Below are 19,706 nucleotides of genomic sequence, written 5' to 3' on the forward strand. Positions count from 1 at the left end.
GCTCAGATTACGAAAGTGTTTCACACCACCCTAGAGTTGGGTGAAGAAGAGAAAATGAAATTGTCGACTGCTTCCAATATAAAATTATGATTTACATGTGTTAATCATTATTATTATTATGACTTAATGATTTTCTCAATCCCACTGGGAGAGCACGCGATGGGTAAATCGCTCCAGTTTGGGTTTCCGGGAAGCAGCGACCAATATTTAGCCCAGCCCATGCGGCAAGATTGACCATGACCTTTAACACTTCAACCTTCTCTCTCTTCTCGCCTAGTTACGACGCGAGGGGCAAGCACTCGGAGAAGGCGTCCCATTGGAAGGAGAAGGAGCTGGTGGACGAGCGGGCCTACTTCCGGACCATCACGGAGCCCGCCACGCTGTCCGTCGACTCTGTCGAAGAGAGGGACGAGGGCGAATATAGATGTCGCGTGGACTTCCGCAAATCACCGACCAGGAACACAAAGGTCAAGCTGACCGTCATTGGTGAGTTTCAAGAAACACCTTTCTCACCTGCCCTCATGTGACTTCACACCAGTTGAAAAGGCATTTACGTTGGAGAAATGCATAATGCTCCCAATTATTCGTCTTTTTTCGACCCCGGACGTAATGATACCCGCCCATCGGAGTGTAGTACATCGGGGGGGGGGGGGGGGGGGAGACGAGTAATAATGTATAAACGGGTTCATGAGTAGGAAAGAGAGTGTACAGCAGGGTGCGTTCCGAAAGCAATGCAATTACTTTTATTAAGTAATTTCTTGAACAGATTTGCACAAACACTTAAAATTCTTCAAAGTACTGTCCTTAGGCCTCTACACATTTTTTCCTGCGACTCTGCCACGACTGGTGCGCGCCCTGGAATGTGTCTCGCAAGTTCTTCGTCACGGCTGATTGGATCTCTTCTATGGACACCAAACGGGTTCCTTTCAGGGCTGCTTTAATCCGAGGGAACAAAGAAGTTTTCTGGGGCGACGTAAGGAATATAGGTGAGCCGCGTTGGTACCTGGTGTTTGGCTTGGAACTCGCGGACTCGTAGCGCGTTGTGGCGGAGTTGCCAATTAGCGGAGATGTCTTTTCTCTTCCTGATAATCCTTTTTCGAAGTATTTCCAGCACATCCACGTAGTAGGCAGCGTTAACTTTCTGCCCTTGAGAAGCAAACTCCTTATGGACCACTCCCATACTGTCGAAAAAGACAATGATCATTGTTTCCACTTTTGATTTGCCCATTCTTGCCTTTTTGGGCTTTGGGGACTGGTCGGTGTGCCACTCAGGGCTTGGCGTTTTTTTTGGGTCGCATTGAAAAACCCAGGTTTCATCACCAGTGATGACGTTGTCCAAATAATCAGGTTCATTTTCAATGCGCTGCAAAAGTTCACTTGAAATTTCCGCTCGGTTCGTGTTTTGGTCGTCTGACAACACGTTGGGCACGAATCTGGCGCACACTTGCCTTATCGCTAAATCTTCAGTAACAATGCGAAACACAACAGTAGACGACAAGTTCAGTTCATTGGCAACCATCTTCTGCAACAATTTTCGAGCACGAGCCACATTGTTGTCGGTTTTGCTGGTTCACGGCCGCCCACAGTTCGTCGTGAACCTCTTCCTGGCTCTCCTTAAAGGATGAAATCGCTGCTGTGGCCACAATCTTTCAGGTGTTTGGCGTAGAGTGACGTGGAGATTTTTTTTCTGAAGAATGCTCGGTGCTCCTTTATTCTCGTCTCAAATCTCCTTCTCGTCTGTCCTATGTATATCTATGGTTGCAGTCTTCGAAGAGGAGTTTGTACGCCCCACTGTTGTGTATGGGTTTAACTTAGTCCTTGGTGTGGCATAACTGGTTGATTAATTTTTATTTATTGTAGAAGGCCGGTCTCACCTTTTCTATTGGGAGGATTCTTTGTACTCAACCAATCCTTGCTTTCCTCCCTCCCTCCTCCTCCCCTCCATCCAGAGCTATATATACAGTGTTTGACTTCTATTTTTACCTGATGATATTATACCATAACGACACCTAGGTCGTAAATAAAAGTTATTTATGTGGAAAAGCCAAACGTTTTAATTTTAAGTTCAATATGAAGAATTTCCACCAAGTGACGCCAGAAACTGTTTTATTTAATTTTATCAAATGTTGTTGGCTGAGACTCTAATAAATCAGAAATGATTTAGTTCATTAACGAGACATTCTCACATTATCTTAACGTACGTAATAGCTACAATGATCTCTCTTATTAAAAGCTAAATTTATTATTCGCAATCATTTTATTTGCAAGATATTTTCACCTATAACTCTTTTCATTAAAATTATTCCCATTTAATCCCTCATTTTATTATGAAAGCTCTAAATTGGTTCGTAATGAGGACAAATTATTCAGAGTTTGAATGTCAATGCACACACTTGATTTACTCTCTAAAGCATTTCCTCCATTCATTCCTTTGCTCATCTCAATGGATTTGCATTAATTTTTCGCGAAACATAATTCTTTTGAATGATCTCATATTTCATCTTTTCATGCCGAGCCTCTCCGCTCCCTCAACATAGTCCCCACAGGTGGATATCCCTTCTTTTAGGGCGAGCAGGGGTAGTGAATGCGTGGATGAATAGGCCGAGGGTGCACAAAATACGACCCACGGGGATAATTCCTCCCGGCGGTCACAATTTCTGTGCTCCGCAAGGAATATGAGGAGCTAAATTATATTTCCGTCAGCACTTGCAAAAGCGATTTCCGTAATACTTTTATCGTCTGCGTCATTACATCGGTCTTTTTTAAGCCCTAAAACTGCGTTCATGAGAAAATAACGCTGATGCCAACCGGCATGAGATGGATGTTCGGGACTCCGTTTGAGAAGAATATTGCGATGCCTCACTCCGACCCAGCCTGCATTTTGTAACCACTCATTTAAAACTAAATAATTATTCATTTTTTTTATTTACGCTGTTCATTTGGTACCGTATTTTAAATGAAACTGCAGTGTTAATATGGAAATTGGGAGAATGAATGCGATGAGAAGAGATAAATTTGGAAGAAGTGGAAAATTGATGTAGTTCTCGGTTAAGCACAGAGATGAGGGGCGACTGAGGGTGATGGGCGTAGGCTTCACAGTGCTAGACCGTAGCGGGTCAGGGTCCGAAACGGCTTGGGTATTTGCGACAGGAGGGTGAATAGAATCGCATTTTAGGGCCCGGTGGGTGATGGGTGAAAAAGAGGAGAAGAGTTGATAAAATAAGGTTGATAGAGAAATTCTAGCCAAAAGGTTTAGGCACGTTGGAAGAAATGGGGAAATTGCGGAGTGAAATAGAGAAAAAGCAGAAAAGAGGAATGAGTAGGAAATTGGAAAGTGGTGGGGTGGTAAATTCATAATAGAAGAGAAAAAAATGAGCAAGTAAGGGAGAGGAAGGAAGAGGATGTACTTTTGCACGCTTGTGAGAGTGAAAGCTTGAAGGAATTGCTATTGTTTTTTTAGTATTTCAATCCTAGGATTGGTTTACTGCAGCACATATATTTTCTATTCTACTGAATGCAAGATAAGGCTGCATATTTTGGGGAGAATAATGTGGTGGTTTCATGCTGCTTTTCACACCGCAGTACTGCGGCCGATGCAGTGAACTTCACTCTCGCCCACTGTTGTGGCAGCTGATGTCGGGCCGACCGGCACTCGGTCTGCGCCACCAGTGCCTAATGGTGAAATCGCTGCCTTTCACCACGGGTTCAGCGGGCTATGTTCCACCTTCCAAAATACCATTCTTGTGGTTTTTCTGTTGATGCATGGTTGCCTCGTACCGGCAAATCATTAAAATATGCGGCACTAAATATGTAGAGCATAATAAAAAGGAAATAAGTTATGATGGCCAAGAGAAGGTGATCATCGGTTCACGAAGTTGTGCTGTGGCGAACGTGCATCGTCTCTAACACAGTTGATATATTAGCCATTAGCCTTATCTAATTGCTGGACTACATATGTAGATGGCATTATTTATTAAATAAATAATATTTATTTACTCAATTAAATCCATCATTTCCCTTAAAACAACATTTCTAGGACGAGGTTACGATCGGTTGGTGATTATCAGACAAAGTTATTTTTGTTTTGTGAGAAAATGTGGATGTAGCGCAGCCTGTTGTAGTCGAACCGGTATTTTCCCCGAGGCTGCTGCACGAGGGGCCAAAGATGAATGACCGTGAAAGGGAGGGGTCCACCGCGCGGCATCTTGCCCCCCACCCCCCCATTTTGGACCCCTGTCGGTACCAGAATGAATTCTCGGGCTCTCCCCTGAACGGGGGCATGTTTAAGACGTTGTCGTCCAACAGTTTTTCGCCGGAAATAAAGTTCCTTTGACGTAAGACTGAAATTGAAGGGAAAACTATGAGAAAAGTAACGATATTCGGTTCATCTTCAGCACATAAAACGATTTCCTCTTTCTTGAGATCTCAAAAAGAAACGACACGGAGTTCAAAAGGGAATAAACTCGCATTTCTTGATTCCCTGTTTCCTAGCTTCACGGAGGAACTGAATATTAAATTTCAACCGTGGGTAGTGTGCGTGTGTAAAGAAGCCTACTTCCGCATTTAATTCATTCGTTGCCAATTGGATTAGAATGGAAATCATTGAGGGATGTTTTAATAATGCTTAATATCATAATATGTATTTTTAAAATGGCAGGTCATCATAATAAGTTGCCAAATCATGAGTCATCCTCCATATGGCAAATGGAGCAGTCTCCTCCAGAGGGATTTTGAATAACCCTGGGCATGTTTTGATCGCTATCGTTAAATTGTTCTAGTATTTCTCTAATATAATTTCTTAACGGTTTTTCGTATCATGTCGCCCACAAAAAGCAGTATTCAACAAGTTTTCATCAAATGCTCAATTCAATCAAATGAAAAGCAATTCTTGGCTAAATGTTTGAATAAAATATTTTCATTCTTCCTTGGACGGACGCTGACAGTTTGTTAGAAAAGAAAAGTGACCCTATGTTTTTACTTGGTGATTGTGTGCTTTTCTCTATTTGATATAAAATATTTATTTTTACTGTCGCGACTGTCCTTAATCGTTAAAATGATAAACGATTGATTTGTGTGAGCAATGTTATGGGGTCTGGTTTCCGCCTGACGTTTTAAGCATTAATAATTTTCTATAATAACGACTTATGAAAATAAAACTTCTGGTTAAATTTCTTTTGATAATTCAACAGTTTCGATGCCCATGTACCGTAAAATATCTAGCTCTATATTTTATATGTTTTAAAAAAGACAATAAATTTGCCATTCTTACTTCCTAAAAGCACCAACGGATTACTTTTTGTTATATTTAGTTAGTAAATGCTTGGGCTTTTGACAAAAAACTGTCTACCCCGACATGTGGTATCTATCTCAGGCGATGATAGACGACTATTGGATTTTGAAGGGATGGGATGGATCATCTGGATCCATCTCGACTTTGGTTCAGTACCAGTATCAATCGCGAGTGAAGGCGATAAAATGAATATATTTCGCGATGGGGTTAACGTTAACGCAGGATCCCACCAGCCCCTAGTTTCTCAATCAGACGATTCCCACGGCCTTTGCAGATGCCGTTTCGGCAGCAGTTAGAAGCCACTCGTGTGACCGAAGCCCTCGCTCACGCCATCCCGCCCTTCCGCCGCGAGAAAGCAATCCACCGGCCGAATTGGGGCGATTCCCCGGGAGAGGATCCGATGGAAGGCTCGGGGAAAGGGATTAAAAGACAACAGGGCGATCAAACGGGAGATGGCCCGCTGGGGGGAGTCGTCCTCTTGACTCGACCTACTCGCTTCTTCGAGTGACCTCCTTGCCCGCCCTGACCTCCGCCACTCCCCCTACTCCTGCACCCATCCCATCTACGCCTCCCAGCATCCATTGCGTCCACTCCCACGTTAGTTCGTGCGTGAGTCGCAGTTTCTAAGAGTCCCGTCCAACATCCTGTACACAGATTTTTTACCTATAAAATAACGATCATCATCAATATGCTTCAGAGTAATTTTAATCGTTGGAATCGCCACCATCACTAACATTTCAAATGAAATATTTTTGTCAATACTTTACTTTTTATCATTTTTAACTTAAATTAACAATGAAGATATGCATTTAATAGTTTATATTTGGCAATCGGAGAGGTCAAACAATTAATTGTATCATCAGTCGATCAAAAACCGGTACGAGTGGAAATGAAGGTTAACCGTGGTGTGTAAAATATAAATACCGCGTACAGAGTAATGGCAATAACGTTGGAGGCGCGAGATGCCAGTGAGCTGCGAGTAACCAGAAAGTGATAAGCAGTGTTTTACCTGCAAATGAATTAGCATTCGGAGATGAACATATCTATAAGAGCATTCACTTTCATCATCTAGTTATTATTACAGTGATTATTACTTGCCGAGATAGGACCTTTTTGGGTCCTGGGATTGCGTCACAACAATGGCGACCCTATTCGTGATACGTGACTTTAAGTCACCTCATCTTTTGGCTTGATATGCAGTCGATTTCAGCCTCAAGGATCAAATTCACAGATAATTCGTACAGATATACTGACGGCATTGGAAATATGATTAATCCTACCCGTAACATCGGCTTAATATCTCAGCGAGAGTACAAAGACTGGCGTCGGCGCTGCCACGGCCACGGCGTCCGGATTAAAGATCGTATCGTTGATGCTCGAGAAGCCTTTTGTTTCGGGCATCTGTCACATTTCAACTGCTTCCCGAGGCGAACCCAAATAAGTGCCGTGATGCGAGCGAGCACCACAAAAACTACCCCCGAAAGTCCTCGGCGAGGGAGACCCAATCCCAAATGGGAGAAGGGTGGTGATCTCTGCTCTCCCACCCTTCACTCTCGAATATCTTCGGAGCCTGCCGCTGCCCTGCTAACCTGCGACCTCTCCTGACTTACTTATGTTGCTGAGGACTGACAACCACCGTGGCGCACACTTAGGCCAGCTTCACCGACCAGAATTACACTAGTGCCACCGCTTACCACCTCATGAAATCGTATTTAAGTATGCGGAATTCATGATCACGCTTCCTAAGTGGGATGGATTTTATTTTTAAAGCGTCACGTGGTGCTAACTTAACGTCGAACGGTGAATCTGTCGGTAGTCCTTTTTTATTTCGACAACACTGCGTGGAGCTCCAATTAATGGATTGGCAATTGATTCCTTATCTTGCATTAGTATTTGTTTTAATTAATAACTTAAATAAATCAGACTCATTTATTCTTGGTTTCATACTCTTTTAAGCAATCAAGAGCTTTAAAATGCAATGGGGAATTGCAATGTATTTCCGACGATAGAATCGAAACAACAGACTCTCGTTTTGACATGAGCGGTCGACCAAATTAAGCTGCTGATGGTTTGAAGCAGGACCTCATTCTACGTGGAATATTTACTCTCTCTTCAACCGATCCCCAATCACCCCCTTCACCCTGCCACCCCGCCCCAAGGAGAATTCCCAGCCCGCCCATGAGCACGGACTCATGGGATCACCTCTTCGGAATTATTTACAGAATCAGCCCATAAATTCTCTCTCGGAGTGCCTCAAAGGGCCAAGAATATTGGAGCAGTAAAGCCCACTTACATTCCTCGGTTATTTTTGCAGTGCTCTTGCCTTTTTCATGCACGGTGGTTATAAATCAAGTTCGAGCTCCCGGGTGGTGAAAAAGCGTGAAGCCATCTCGTGGTTAATGTGAGCTCCCCGATGCCCTTCGACCCTCTTCACCAGGCCCCTCCCCTCTCCGCCTTCCACGCCGCTTTCTCCCTCGCACTTTAATTAGGCTCCTCTTTCGCGGCGGGAAGGCCCTGCTCTTCCTCGCGGGCGATGCGCTCGCTCTCCGTCGCGGCGAGGTGCCAATCCAACTCCTCACGGATGGACGTACTTTGCTCCGACTCAAGCAAAGCCTACAGTGTGGAAACACCGGCATGTAGATCGGTTTGAATGCATCACTGAGCGCAATGTGACGAGACGTAGATATCACTACAAATACTGCAAATACATATATGTAAATACTATATAATTAAATATATATAATATTTTAATAGCGACTGGTTCGATTTGGTTAGTTTCATGGATATTATGCACCTATCTACCACTCTAATTATTTTATTGAACTGCTGTGATATTACCAACATGGATTTAAAAATATTCAGGTGAAAAACAGAATTTGAAGAAGTTGAGAAACAATGTCATGGAGCGGTACTAATTCGCGTGGGCGGGACTTGACCTTGAATATGCATTAGACAACTGGGGTCCTCTGTATATGGACCCCATCTACGATTTAAAAGGAATGTACAGAAGAGCTGATTGATTTGTAAAATATCGTAATGAGGGAATAGGAAACTTCATATTATTTTTGGAAAAACGGGGTTGGAGGCGCTAGAGTTACGAATGTAATTATTAGACCGATTTAATTCCAATGCGTTTAGCAACGAAGATGTAATATATCTAACGTTGCGTTACATGAGCAGGATAGATTATTAGGAATATCCTAGATAAATCGGCTGCTGCCCACATCGATAAAAGAGATTCTTTTCTTTCTCAATAGTTCGTGGCCATGCAAATAGCAAACATCAGATCCGCCACTTTGAACAACCCGAATGTAACTTGGTATGGAATACAAACAATGACCAAGTATTCTAAACCCTATTGTCCTAGTATCCCCTGCCTCTCCATTCGGGTACTCAGGAATTAGCCTGACCGGTTCGCCCTGTTACTTCTTCTTCCCGACGGATGCCCGAGGATGGGAGGTCCTCGCCCTATCTCTTTCAATGAGGAGCTTTTACACAGCGCTAATGCATAAACATGTCGGATAGAGTGATACCACAGCATGTCACGTAATGACAATGGTAATTCCATCCCTGAAGTACATGACCGTATCGCCGATATTTTCTATGGACCATAAAGTCAGTACACGTTATCGCCAGGAAACGAAATGATTAGTATTGACGACGTGGGCGATGCTTTAAGGAATTCGCGATATTACCCGGCGCTCGATATTTTCAGTATTAATTGCTATATCCCATTATAAAGACCAAGTCAGTCCTGCATTGACTCAATTTGTAATTAATATTGAACGTCTTTACTTGGAAATGAATATCACAATGCCCTCCATCATTATGTAAATTACGAATTGCCAAGAGTCGTATTAAAGAATGCTCCTACATTCAGCTTCGTCATTGATTAGCCATCAAAATTTGTTGAAGGAATTAATAAAATTGAATAGCGTTTAGCAATAATGGTTTTCAATCACGATTTTTCGGTGACTTACGCATGGTTTTGTTGATATCGTCAATTTTCCGCAAAAGTACTCGTGTGGAGTTGAAAATATAATCAAGTCTCCTTTCTCAAAGCCTCAAGTTTTCAATTTTAAATCTTTGTTCAACTTAGAGAAACACTTAATAAATCACATTCACGCAGACCAATAATGAGCACTATGATTGTCTAGTCACGAGAAGACTTCGAATGAGCAAACTACGACTTCCTGCTTTCAAAAACAGATCACTGGAGTTAATTTATATGATTTTAGTTTGATTTTGAAGAAATTACTGTAGTATGGTAGGTGTATTCTAATGATTCCCACAGTATCGCTACTCAGTTCGAGAGCTTCCTCGTATCCTTTCCTCTCTTTCTGTCTCAGGAGACTCATTCTAGTTTCTCCAATCATCCGGTCACACTTAATTTTTTCTCATGGCAATGTTTCAATAAAATTGTAGCTCTTCTCGTAGAGATTATCTAATTCTGTAACCCTCCATTGGTTTAATGATTCTTTCTAAACGTTTCACATGGGAGGAATCAAAGGTGAAATTCCACCTATATTTTTATATTTCTCTGCAATTACCTGTAGTCTTTTAGTAACTTATATTTACATATGGTAAATGTAAGTTCAAATATTCTGATAGCATACGTGGGCCTTGTATGGACGCCATGAAAGGTTAAAGGTAGAGTGAATTCATGATACGAGGACATCGCTTTTTTCTCACTCGAATTATGAGTTATTAAATTCTATCCAAGCAAACCTTTTTGTTTAAAATTTTGTGTTACGGATTGTATACTCAAATAATCAATAGACGAAATTGGTACATTAGTATTTAAATATTTTGATTACTTTTTCTCACGGTACGAAGCTCTTTCAAAAGTTATGATTTATGCTTATTCAGATACCAGGTTCCATTGACTGTTAACATCAGTTATCATTCCGTTTCATATATTTCATTGTTTAATATATCTACGGAAACTAATACGTGACAGTAGAATGCTTTCGGGAATAAAATACTTTTAGAACGCTGTACGAGCATTTAACCAGATTTTTGAAGAAGCATGCTATGACTTCCGCGAAAGTTATCTTGGAAATTGGTATTATTAGGTGATGGTAGCGCGTGGCGGCGAGTGGAAATCGCTCATTGAGGTGACGGGGGTGGAAGGGTTTGTTCGAGTGCCTCCAGTTGGTTTCCCACGAAGTTCTAGTGACTAGAAAATTGCTGTGCTTGGTCCAATTTGAGATAGGATAGCTCCAAGGCTAAAAGGGTCCTCAGGTACTTAACCAAACCTGCATACCATGTCATTCTATGAACCTTTAGGAAATTTTTGGCTTTTTATTATATATCCTAGAAGAGAAAATACATCATTTTTCACGATGTACCGAAGAAGTTGCTTCTTGCATATTAATTTCTATTCTTTACGACGTTTTATTTGGAATAATTAAGGTTAACGCAAAGTTAATCAGATTAATAAAAAAAAATAAATTCTTGTGAAAAAGGCTGTATCTTCTGGCGCGACTTTGATGAGTGCAGTACTTAAATGTATTGCAATGGTAATTTCACATCTTGGAGATGGAAATGACACCACGATATCAACATCTATGGCTTTTGTTTTTGTATATAGTACATGTACGAAGCATAATAGTTTTTTTATGACATCGGAAACCCATATTTTATTGATAAATTGCCAGCGATAATGACGAAACACTGTGAAAAGAGTATTTAAAAGTATATCCTTAAATTATGAGGTAGCCGAGCTTTAATGATTATCGAACCCCGATCGGCTTTTAACATGGCACGCCAATCGGTCCACCACCACACGTCCCATCTGATGAGTAGCTCTATTTGAGGTAGCCTCATTGTCCAGAGGGATAAAGGTAGAAAGCGCTGTAAACTATCAGCTCATGCCACCATTATTTGAGTCTGGGACCTCAGAGTGGGGTGATGCGACAATAGTTAACACATTAAAATAATACCTAGCCTATTGAATGTACACGCACCGTAATTTCAAAATTAAATTAATACAATTTCACTATTTTGGAATTGCTGCGAGTCTATTTTCTGTATAATGGAGGTATTCCACCAAGTAACGGCGAAAGCAGTGTCAATACCCTACCTATTAACTCTTCTCACGGGAACCTAGAGATTTAAATGCGCACGAATAAAATTATAGCAATAAATTAATGGCGCTAAAATACTTTACAGCCATAGATAACCATGGAGTATTTATAATATGCGCCTTAGAGTCACAATTCCCATTTCGAAAGGCGTCAGTCGGAAACACCGCTTTAGATGGCGTCTCAAAGCGCATTCCATTGAAATTTTTTAGCAAGTGAAATCGAAGAGGCACACCGTTCCGTTGCTCAAACCCTTCGAGAGACCGGTTCTCGGGTCTTGTCTCGCTCCCTTGAACCGCTCAGGGGTCCACTACACCCCTGAGGCGTCGGTTCGGGTTACTCATAGGATCCTCGAGCACTCTAGATAATTTTTAGGCTAATGCGTAGGTTAGGTAGTGGGGTAAATTTAAATTTAAAGATAAATTTCCCTGATAACGATATTATAATGTGTAAGTCTCTCTAAGTAAGTTAGTGGGTCTCACAATATTAGGCTGCCTAAAGAGATTTCTCGAAGTACGTACAGTGATAATGAAACAAAAGAAAGAATTAATTATCAGAATATAGACCGATCGTGTTTTAAGACACCCAAAAGACTTATAAACAGCATCACCAGAAAGCAGACCGCAACGAACACAAAGAAGGTTCTAGACGAAGAAATAATTTCCGTAGTAGTAGTTAACTGCCGAAGTTTAAAAAATAAGATACCGGAATTTCACCACCTCATTCATAGCACAGAGTCAGATATCATTATAGGAACTGGAAGTTGGTTAACAGATGATATCGCAGCGAAATATTTCCCAAGTCCTTCACAGTTTATAGAAATGACAGACAGAATAGAGCCGGAGGAGGAGTTTTTATCGTGGTTAAAAACCCTAGCGTCAGTAGAGCTGAGTTATTTCCTGATAACTGTATAGAAAGTGTCTGGTGCTCAGTAAAAATACCCAGTGCGAAAAGAATATATGTCTGCGCGTATTATAGACCACCCAATGCTGGCGTTAACTCAATACTAGATCTAGAAAGGCAGATAAAAAGCTTTATATCCCACAACAATGAGCATAGATTAATAATCGGTGGCGATTTTAATTTTCCCACGGTAGATTGGGATTCGTACAGTTTTATAAATGGAGGTAAAGACAAGCATTTATGCGAGTCCCTCTTATTGACGTTCACCTCAAATTCCCTACATTAATTAGTCACTTCACCAACAAGGGGAAAGAACATTCTAGATCTATTAGCTACTAATATACCCGAAAGGGTCTTAAATGTTGGAGTTATTGATGGAATCAGTGATCACAGGGCTGTAAACGCTAAATTTTCCCTAAGCATAGAAAAGTTAACAAACCGAAGAGAAAAATTTATTTATTTAATAAAGCTTATTAAAGCTTATTATTTATTTAATAAATTTATTTAATGGCTTGAAATGTTAGTTAAACTGTTCCTTTCCGAGATTTGATGAATTAAGCAAAACCAGGAGTGTCGAGGATACGTGGAATAATTTTCTTGTGATAACACGTTCAGCAACACAGAGATTCATGTCTAGTAAATATATAATAGAGAATAAGGAACCCCGTTGGTACAACTCTGTAGTACGGAAATCACTAAGACGGCAAAGGGTATGCCATGCCAGAATTAAAAACTCGGGTAAAGATTACTCCCCTGATAAAATCAACGAAACCATACAGAATTAAAAAGCATCTAGGTCCACTGCCAAGAAGGCCTTCCGGAAGGCGCTAGCGGAATTCAAAAGGAAACAAAAAGGTGAACATTTAAACGATAACCCAAAGATGTTTTGGTCCTAAGTCAGGGAAGTGCAAGGAAAAAAGTCCACCGTAAACTCATTGAACAACGAAAAAGGGGATAAAGTAGCAAGTTGTTTAGATAAAGCCAACATATTAAACTCATTCTTCCACAGTGTTTTCAACAAATGCTCCCAGAAAACACCAGAGAACCTTCCGAAAACATTTCTACAGCCAATTCATGCAATCGACTTTTCCACCCGCGGAATAGAGTTACTCCTTAAAAACATCGACCACAACAATTCTCCGGGACTTGATGAGATACCGGCTCACTAGTATAAAGAACTGTCGTCTGGAATTTCCACTTATATTAACATAATATTTAAGAAATCATTAGCAGAAGATAGCGTGCCAAGAGGTTGGAAAATAGCTTCAGTGTCACCCATATTTAAAAATGGAGACCGGGAGGACCCCAGTAATTATAGGCCAATATCGATCACCTCCATCTCCTGTAAGATTCTTGAGGACATCATTATTAGTTTCATAATGAGGTACCTCGATAGCCAAGATTTATTGATTAATAAGTAACACGGGTTCCGTAAAGGTAGATCCTGCGAAACTCAACTCGCACTCTTTGATCATGATATAATACATTCCGGTGAAAATAATATTCCATTTGATGCGATATTTCTAGGTTTTAAAAAAGCTTTTGATTAAGTCCCTCATTGCAAGTTACTCGCGAAGTTGGAAACTAATGGAATACACGGAAGTATTATATGCTGGATTAGACAATTTTTTAAAAATCGTGTTCAAACAGCCGTACTGGACGGTGCATCATCCGATACTGTCAAGGTCACGTCAGGTGTACCGCAGGGAAGTGTTATAGGCCCACCTTGTTTCTTATTTACATAAATGACCTCAGTACCGTGGTTAATAGCAGACTCCGTCTTTTCGCAGACGATGCGGTGATTTATGGGGGCATTCGAAGTCGCGAAGACAGAGTCATGCTAGTTAACGACCTAAATGCAATCCAGACTTGGTGCGATACATGGCAATTGGAATTAAATTTGAAAAAATGCGTAGTCATACATTGTTGGGAAAAGAGGTACACCCCCCATTTAGTTGCAAAGTGAAACAAACGGCAATCGCGAGGGTGGATTCCTTTAAATACTTGGGTGTAACAATTACTCACGATCTGTCCTGGGGAAAGCTCATCCGGGAAATATACGCTCGTGCTACTAAAAAATTGGGATTTGTAAAAAGTGCTGGGTAAATGTGACGAAAAAGTGAAGGAACGATGTTTTCTTTTCCTAGTCAGGCCCCACCTAGAGTATGCTGCCAGTATATGGGATCCTCAAGAGATAAATTTGATTTCGGAATTGGATCGAGTTCAGTGGAGGGGGGATGGATTTGTCAAAAATTGTTATGACCAACGGAGTAGCGAAACTACTTTGCTAGAAAATTTAGGCTGGGATTCCCTTACATAGCGGCGTTTACAATATAAATTAAACTTATTAAAAACATTTAAAGATGGGTCCTTTTCCAATGACATCAAGAACATAATACGAACCCCAACGTATTACGGGCGGAGGGATCACGAATATAAGATTAGAGAGATTGACTGCAAGACTGACAGGTTAAAATGGTCATTTTTTCCAAGAACAATAAGAGATCAGAATGCTTGTTATCGAAATCCCCCATGAGTCGGCTCGACATAATATGTATTAACCTACAAGGTAGCGACTGTGAATGGTTATATTAGTATATGTATATATTTTTTTCGTAGGTTCCCCCCACCTTTCCCCATCCATTTGAAAAACCCTAACCCCCTCATCCCTTACCATTTACTCCTGGTGCTGCACCCCCTGCCACGCACCTTTTTGGTGGCTCGCAGGGTATTGATGTAGATGTAGAATCTGCCCAACTTTCCAATAGCACATTCAATGAATGCAAATTTTGTTGAAGTTAAGAATATTGGTACATGCACTGGTATTTGTCGATCTAGTTCCTAAAAACAAATGGACATTGAAAGTAACTTTGATGAATTGATGAAAAAATTGGAGAAAATTTTCATTTATCTTGAAAACCTATTTCATGACTGCTGCTCTGAAATTCAGACAGTTGTGCCAGAATGACATGTCTGTGAGAATCGATATTCACCTTTACTGAAATGCGCAATGGGTCACCTGCTCTGTTCTAACTGTCATTAAATAGTCTTCATTTTAAATTGACTGAAGATAAAATTAGCCCTGATGAAAAGGTCACTCCGCGTGCAAATAATTTTTATCGAAGCATCGATGAGCGATATCTCCATTCCTAATATTTGGGAACAGATTGAGCGGTGCTATCGCTCTGCTCTCTAAACGAATCATAGCGGCTCAAGATCGCCACCGGAACTTCTTAGTTAAGAAAAATCCTTTCAGGGAGACGCGTAAGCGAGAGAGAAGCAAATTTATAGTGGTTTGGACGCCTAATTATGCTTTTCATTCGGACTCCTCCTTTATCTACAATTAAAGTGAAATTTATTAGGCATTCCACGGTGTATTGCTGAACGAATCTCACCAGGATTTATGGAAGAGAGAAACCACTTCTTGGAGGAAGAGATTTCGAAATTCTGCTGATACCAAGAAAGTAAATGGGATGCATAGCCTCCTAAAATTTAAACCTAGCGTCGGTTACCAGAAAACATAGGTTCAGAGGCAGTAGAGGTCAGAGAGTTCACGGGTGAGTTGCCAATGCTTCCGCATTCAAAACTGGAATTTATTGGAGGGCTTCGGTCGAAAGAGCAACGCGAACTTTACACGGAGATGTCTGAAATTTATTTCCCCACTCGCCGTTGGAATTCACGCCCATCCGTCAGTATGACGTGGCTTTTGATGACATCATCCACATAGCATTATCAGATTATGATACAGGTAATTATTCTAAGATCGTTTGTTTAATTTGGCTGGAAAATTATGCCGCAGTACGCCGGTGTCTCTCTCTAATGACAATGAGTTCTCACTTGGCACCCGCGACTGCTACGAATGATTTTTGTGTCGAAATCCCATTTTGCTTTGTGAAATTCGAGCATAGAAACAGCACCTGAATTACACAATATTAGTAGTCCCCAAAGATTTATTGCTTCTGATGGCGAACGTGATTATCTATTTCTTGGTCATTTATTGCAAAGATATTTGAGGTCGGAAGTTAATATTTTTAATTTTTGTTGAGAATTAAAATTTTATGGGAGCCTCTGTTCTTGAACCAACCACAATGGACACTGTGATGAATACAAAGACTTAATATCGAGTAATTGTTCAACGTGGATTGACAATTGAAAACAATATATTCACGAATCGTTCTAAATGTAGCAATGTGTCCGCTTTCAAAATTTTCTATTCCAAACTGCTAATATGTGTATACTATCGACGACAGGAACCCAATAACGAAGTGCTTTTACCTGCATAATAACTTATTATAACCATTGATTTTTCACTTCACGTGGCCCATATCTTATAACCGTATCTTTTCTTGTGTTAATTCATAACTGCGGCTTGATATTCACTGAAAATCCCAACTACTCGAATCGCAGTAAACCCTGGTGCACACCTTCCTCTTAAGCCGCCCCAAAATGCCTCCTCTCCCCCTTCCCTCTCCGCCCGCCCAGCATCCATCGCCATGCACCTCTAAAATATAGCCTTTCCGGCCCTTCGCGTCAACCCTCTCGCTCTTTGCTAATTTCCATTTCGGACGATTACACTTTCCTCCCAGTTCGTTGTTCCTGTGTTCCCAAACGGAATAGTTCGTGCCTGTCTCTTTCCGCGGTCGTCGATTTGTTTCCCCGCGAGAGGGCCGAGGCGCCGGCCGAGTCAATGCCTGCTGCCGGCACGTAATTGACGTCGGTGCGTGCAGTGTCGTGTTCGCGACCCCGGGTGGCTGTGGACTCGCCCCCCCCCCCTTCCGCGCCTGCACGAGAGGTTAATTGAGGGGCCCACCGCCGCGAGAGAGAGAGCGCTTCTCGCACGTGTTCGTGGGAACGCGTTTTCATTCCCCCATGCCGGCGGACGTGTGTGTGCTCGGAGGTCATCCCGCCGCCTCACCCCTTTCAACACTCCCAGCACCCCGCCTCCTGCACCTGCACTCTCCTTCAAAGAGGATCGTGATCCCTTTGGGGACCGAACGCCGCTGATAATTATTATTCCGCGAAAGGAAAAATCTAGGAGCGTGATCTTTCCGGGCAGTGAAATGGTTGGAGTGAGCCAAGTCCATCTAAACACTTATCGGACCGGGAAATCAGCGGTTGAACGAGCGTTCGGTTATTATTCTCATACTTTACGCCCGTTTTGGAGAAATTGAAAGGGGAGTATGGAGGTATGTGGACGAGGGAGCAGCGGGGGGATCTTTCGGGAGATTGCTCGACGTAGCGGTCATAGCGCGGGGAGGTGTGGGCCGCAGGGAAGCGGATGTGGCGGTGCGATGGGTCGGGGGCGAAGGAGGAGTGCCCGGAGGCGGGGGCTCTGGGCCGCCGTGGCTGATCTTGCTCTTTCGCCCCCAGGAAACAGTGCGAAGGCCCCCGCGGCGTGAAGATTGCGAATGCTGCATGCTCCAGGGTGGCGCGGCGCGCCCTCTTATCAGCATGCGTGGTGGCGCCCGGAATTCAGATGCCCAAGGAACCTAGAAAACCTAGGAATTTTGCTGAAGCAACGGTCAAAAGAAATTAAAATGGTAATATTTAGGCAATTATGTAGGAATACAATTTTGGAAGCATAGAAGAATTTTTCCATGCTTGCTGCTTTCCAGGGAGATGCTCAGGTTTAATGATGTATAGATAATTATCCATAGGCATACCTTGGCTTTAACACCTTTCTCCATCCAATTGGAAAAACGTATAAAGCTTGATATCGGGTTTCTTCTTGAAAATTACTCCCTTTTAAGAATTTCTTCAGCGCCTCGTTGTCTTGCCATACTTCCTCCGCTTCCTTCATATTCATCTTTTTTTGGACTTCTGTTTAGGACGCGCCTTACAACCCATGGCTTACGAGTCTCGTTGCAATTGGGCAATTGTCCTGGTGGCAACGGTCAAGTCTGACCAACGGTCACTCGTACAATGCACATACAGTCATACGCAAGAAGAACGAATATGAGACAATATGCATCTTGGTAGGGAAAAAGTATTAGAACCTATATGTAACTGCTATTCTTGTCCTTTACCATTATTTATGTACGGATAGGTATCTAGTGATGCTGCGACTTAAATACAATGCAGAAAACTAAATATGTTGAACAGTATCTAAAGATGCATGCATAAACAGCCTAAGCCAACTATACTCAGGCGAAATGTTGTTACAATGAGTATGTCTTTCATTTATTATTTTATGATAGTAAAAATAGTGAGAAGTTTCACTAATGTGGAAAGAGCTTTAGGAAGCCAGGTTTCAAGATCCTGGTGACTCAAAGGTGGGTCCCTCTCTTTCAGCATACGAGGACCTTCTTTGGAGGCGGTTCTCCCTTTTGAATCCATTGTTTTGATTGTTCTTTTGCCTCGAATGTGAAGTAATGGACCCATGTTACATCCATGGCTATGAAACGACGCAAAAAATCTGCTTCATTGCTGTGACACTTAGCTAAACATTCAATTGAAGTATCTTCACGACACTGGTTTAGCTAGTGTGCGAGCGCCCATCTTGCACACAGTTTTCTCATGTGTAAAATTTCGGTAAATATGCGATGTACCGCACTTTTTGAAATGCCTACTATGTCTGCTAGCTCGCGCACTTTTAGCCGACGATCGTCCAGTATCCTTTGTGGATTTCCTTCACCGTTTCTGGAGTCGTCACCTCATTTGGCCGATCAGTGCGATGCTCGTCTTGACAGCTCATACGGCCTCATTTAAGCTCTGCTACCCAATATTTCTCTCTTGTAAACGAAGTAGTAGACTCACCCAGAGTAGAATCCAGTTCAGCTTTTTTATTGGTTGGGCTTGAGGCCTTTCAAATAAAAGTATTGTATTGCCACGTAACGATGACCAATTTTCTCCATTTTCACAAATTCACTGAAAATATTAATTATTGATTGCTGCCAAACAAATACTAAACAACATGTTGTCTTCAAATTTTAAACATATGCTATACAGATTGCATACTTTCTAATACAGTAATATTTTTCTAAGAACTACCGCCATCTCTAGGTCCGGCCGGGTACTTTTGGAACCACCCACACCTAAGTTATGCACGGCTTAAACAAAATTTTTAATTTGCCGACTTGGTATGAAAATTATTATACCTAGCACTTATTATCGCTAAACACCAAGTTGGAATGAAATTCAGGATTTAATGGATATTGGATATCACATGATTTCAACTAACCTTTACGAAATATTCAAATTAAATACATTTCTTCTTGTCTTGGGTTGGTGACATTAAATTGATCATAGTCACTATATTTGGAGTAAAAGTTGCTTAAAATGCTTACGGAGAAGATTTTATTTTGGAGAACTCTGTTCACAATACATTGAAATGTGGGATGATATGAACAAAAATTTAATGTAACTTTTGGATTTCGACTCCCACAATACAGATTAGTGCTTCCAAAAAAATGACTAATATAGTTTTC

General features: G+C 41.6%; 1 protein-coding gene across 1 annotated transcript in view; it reads left to right on the plus strand.

Annotated features, from left to right (window-relative positions):
• The first annotated feature begins 236 nt into the window (after nucleotides 1-236).
• The window catches only part of LOC139698622 (nephrin-like), a 556,765-nt gene continuing 537,295 nt past the window's right edge, over nucleotides 237-19,706 (plus strand). Inside the window, exon 1 of the mRNA XM_071597464.1 lies at nucleotides 237-486. Coding sequence (XP_071453565.1) covers nucleotides 237-486 — 250 coding nt within the window. The remainder of the gene's footprint in view (nucleotides 487-19,706) is intronic.

Source organism: Hetaerina americana, unplaced genomic scaffold (genome assembly GCF_022747635.1).
Source record: "Hetaerina americana unplaced genomic scaffold, ioHetAmer1.1.p SCAF_9, whole genome shotgun sequence".
Taxonomy (NCBI): Eukaryota; Metazoa; Arthropoda; class Insecta; order Odonata; family Calopterygidae; genus Hetaerina; species Hetaerina americana.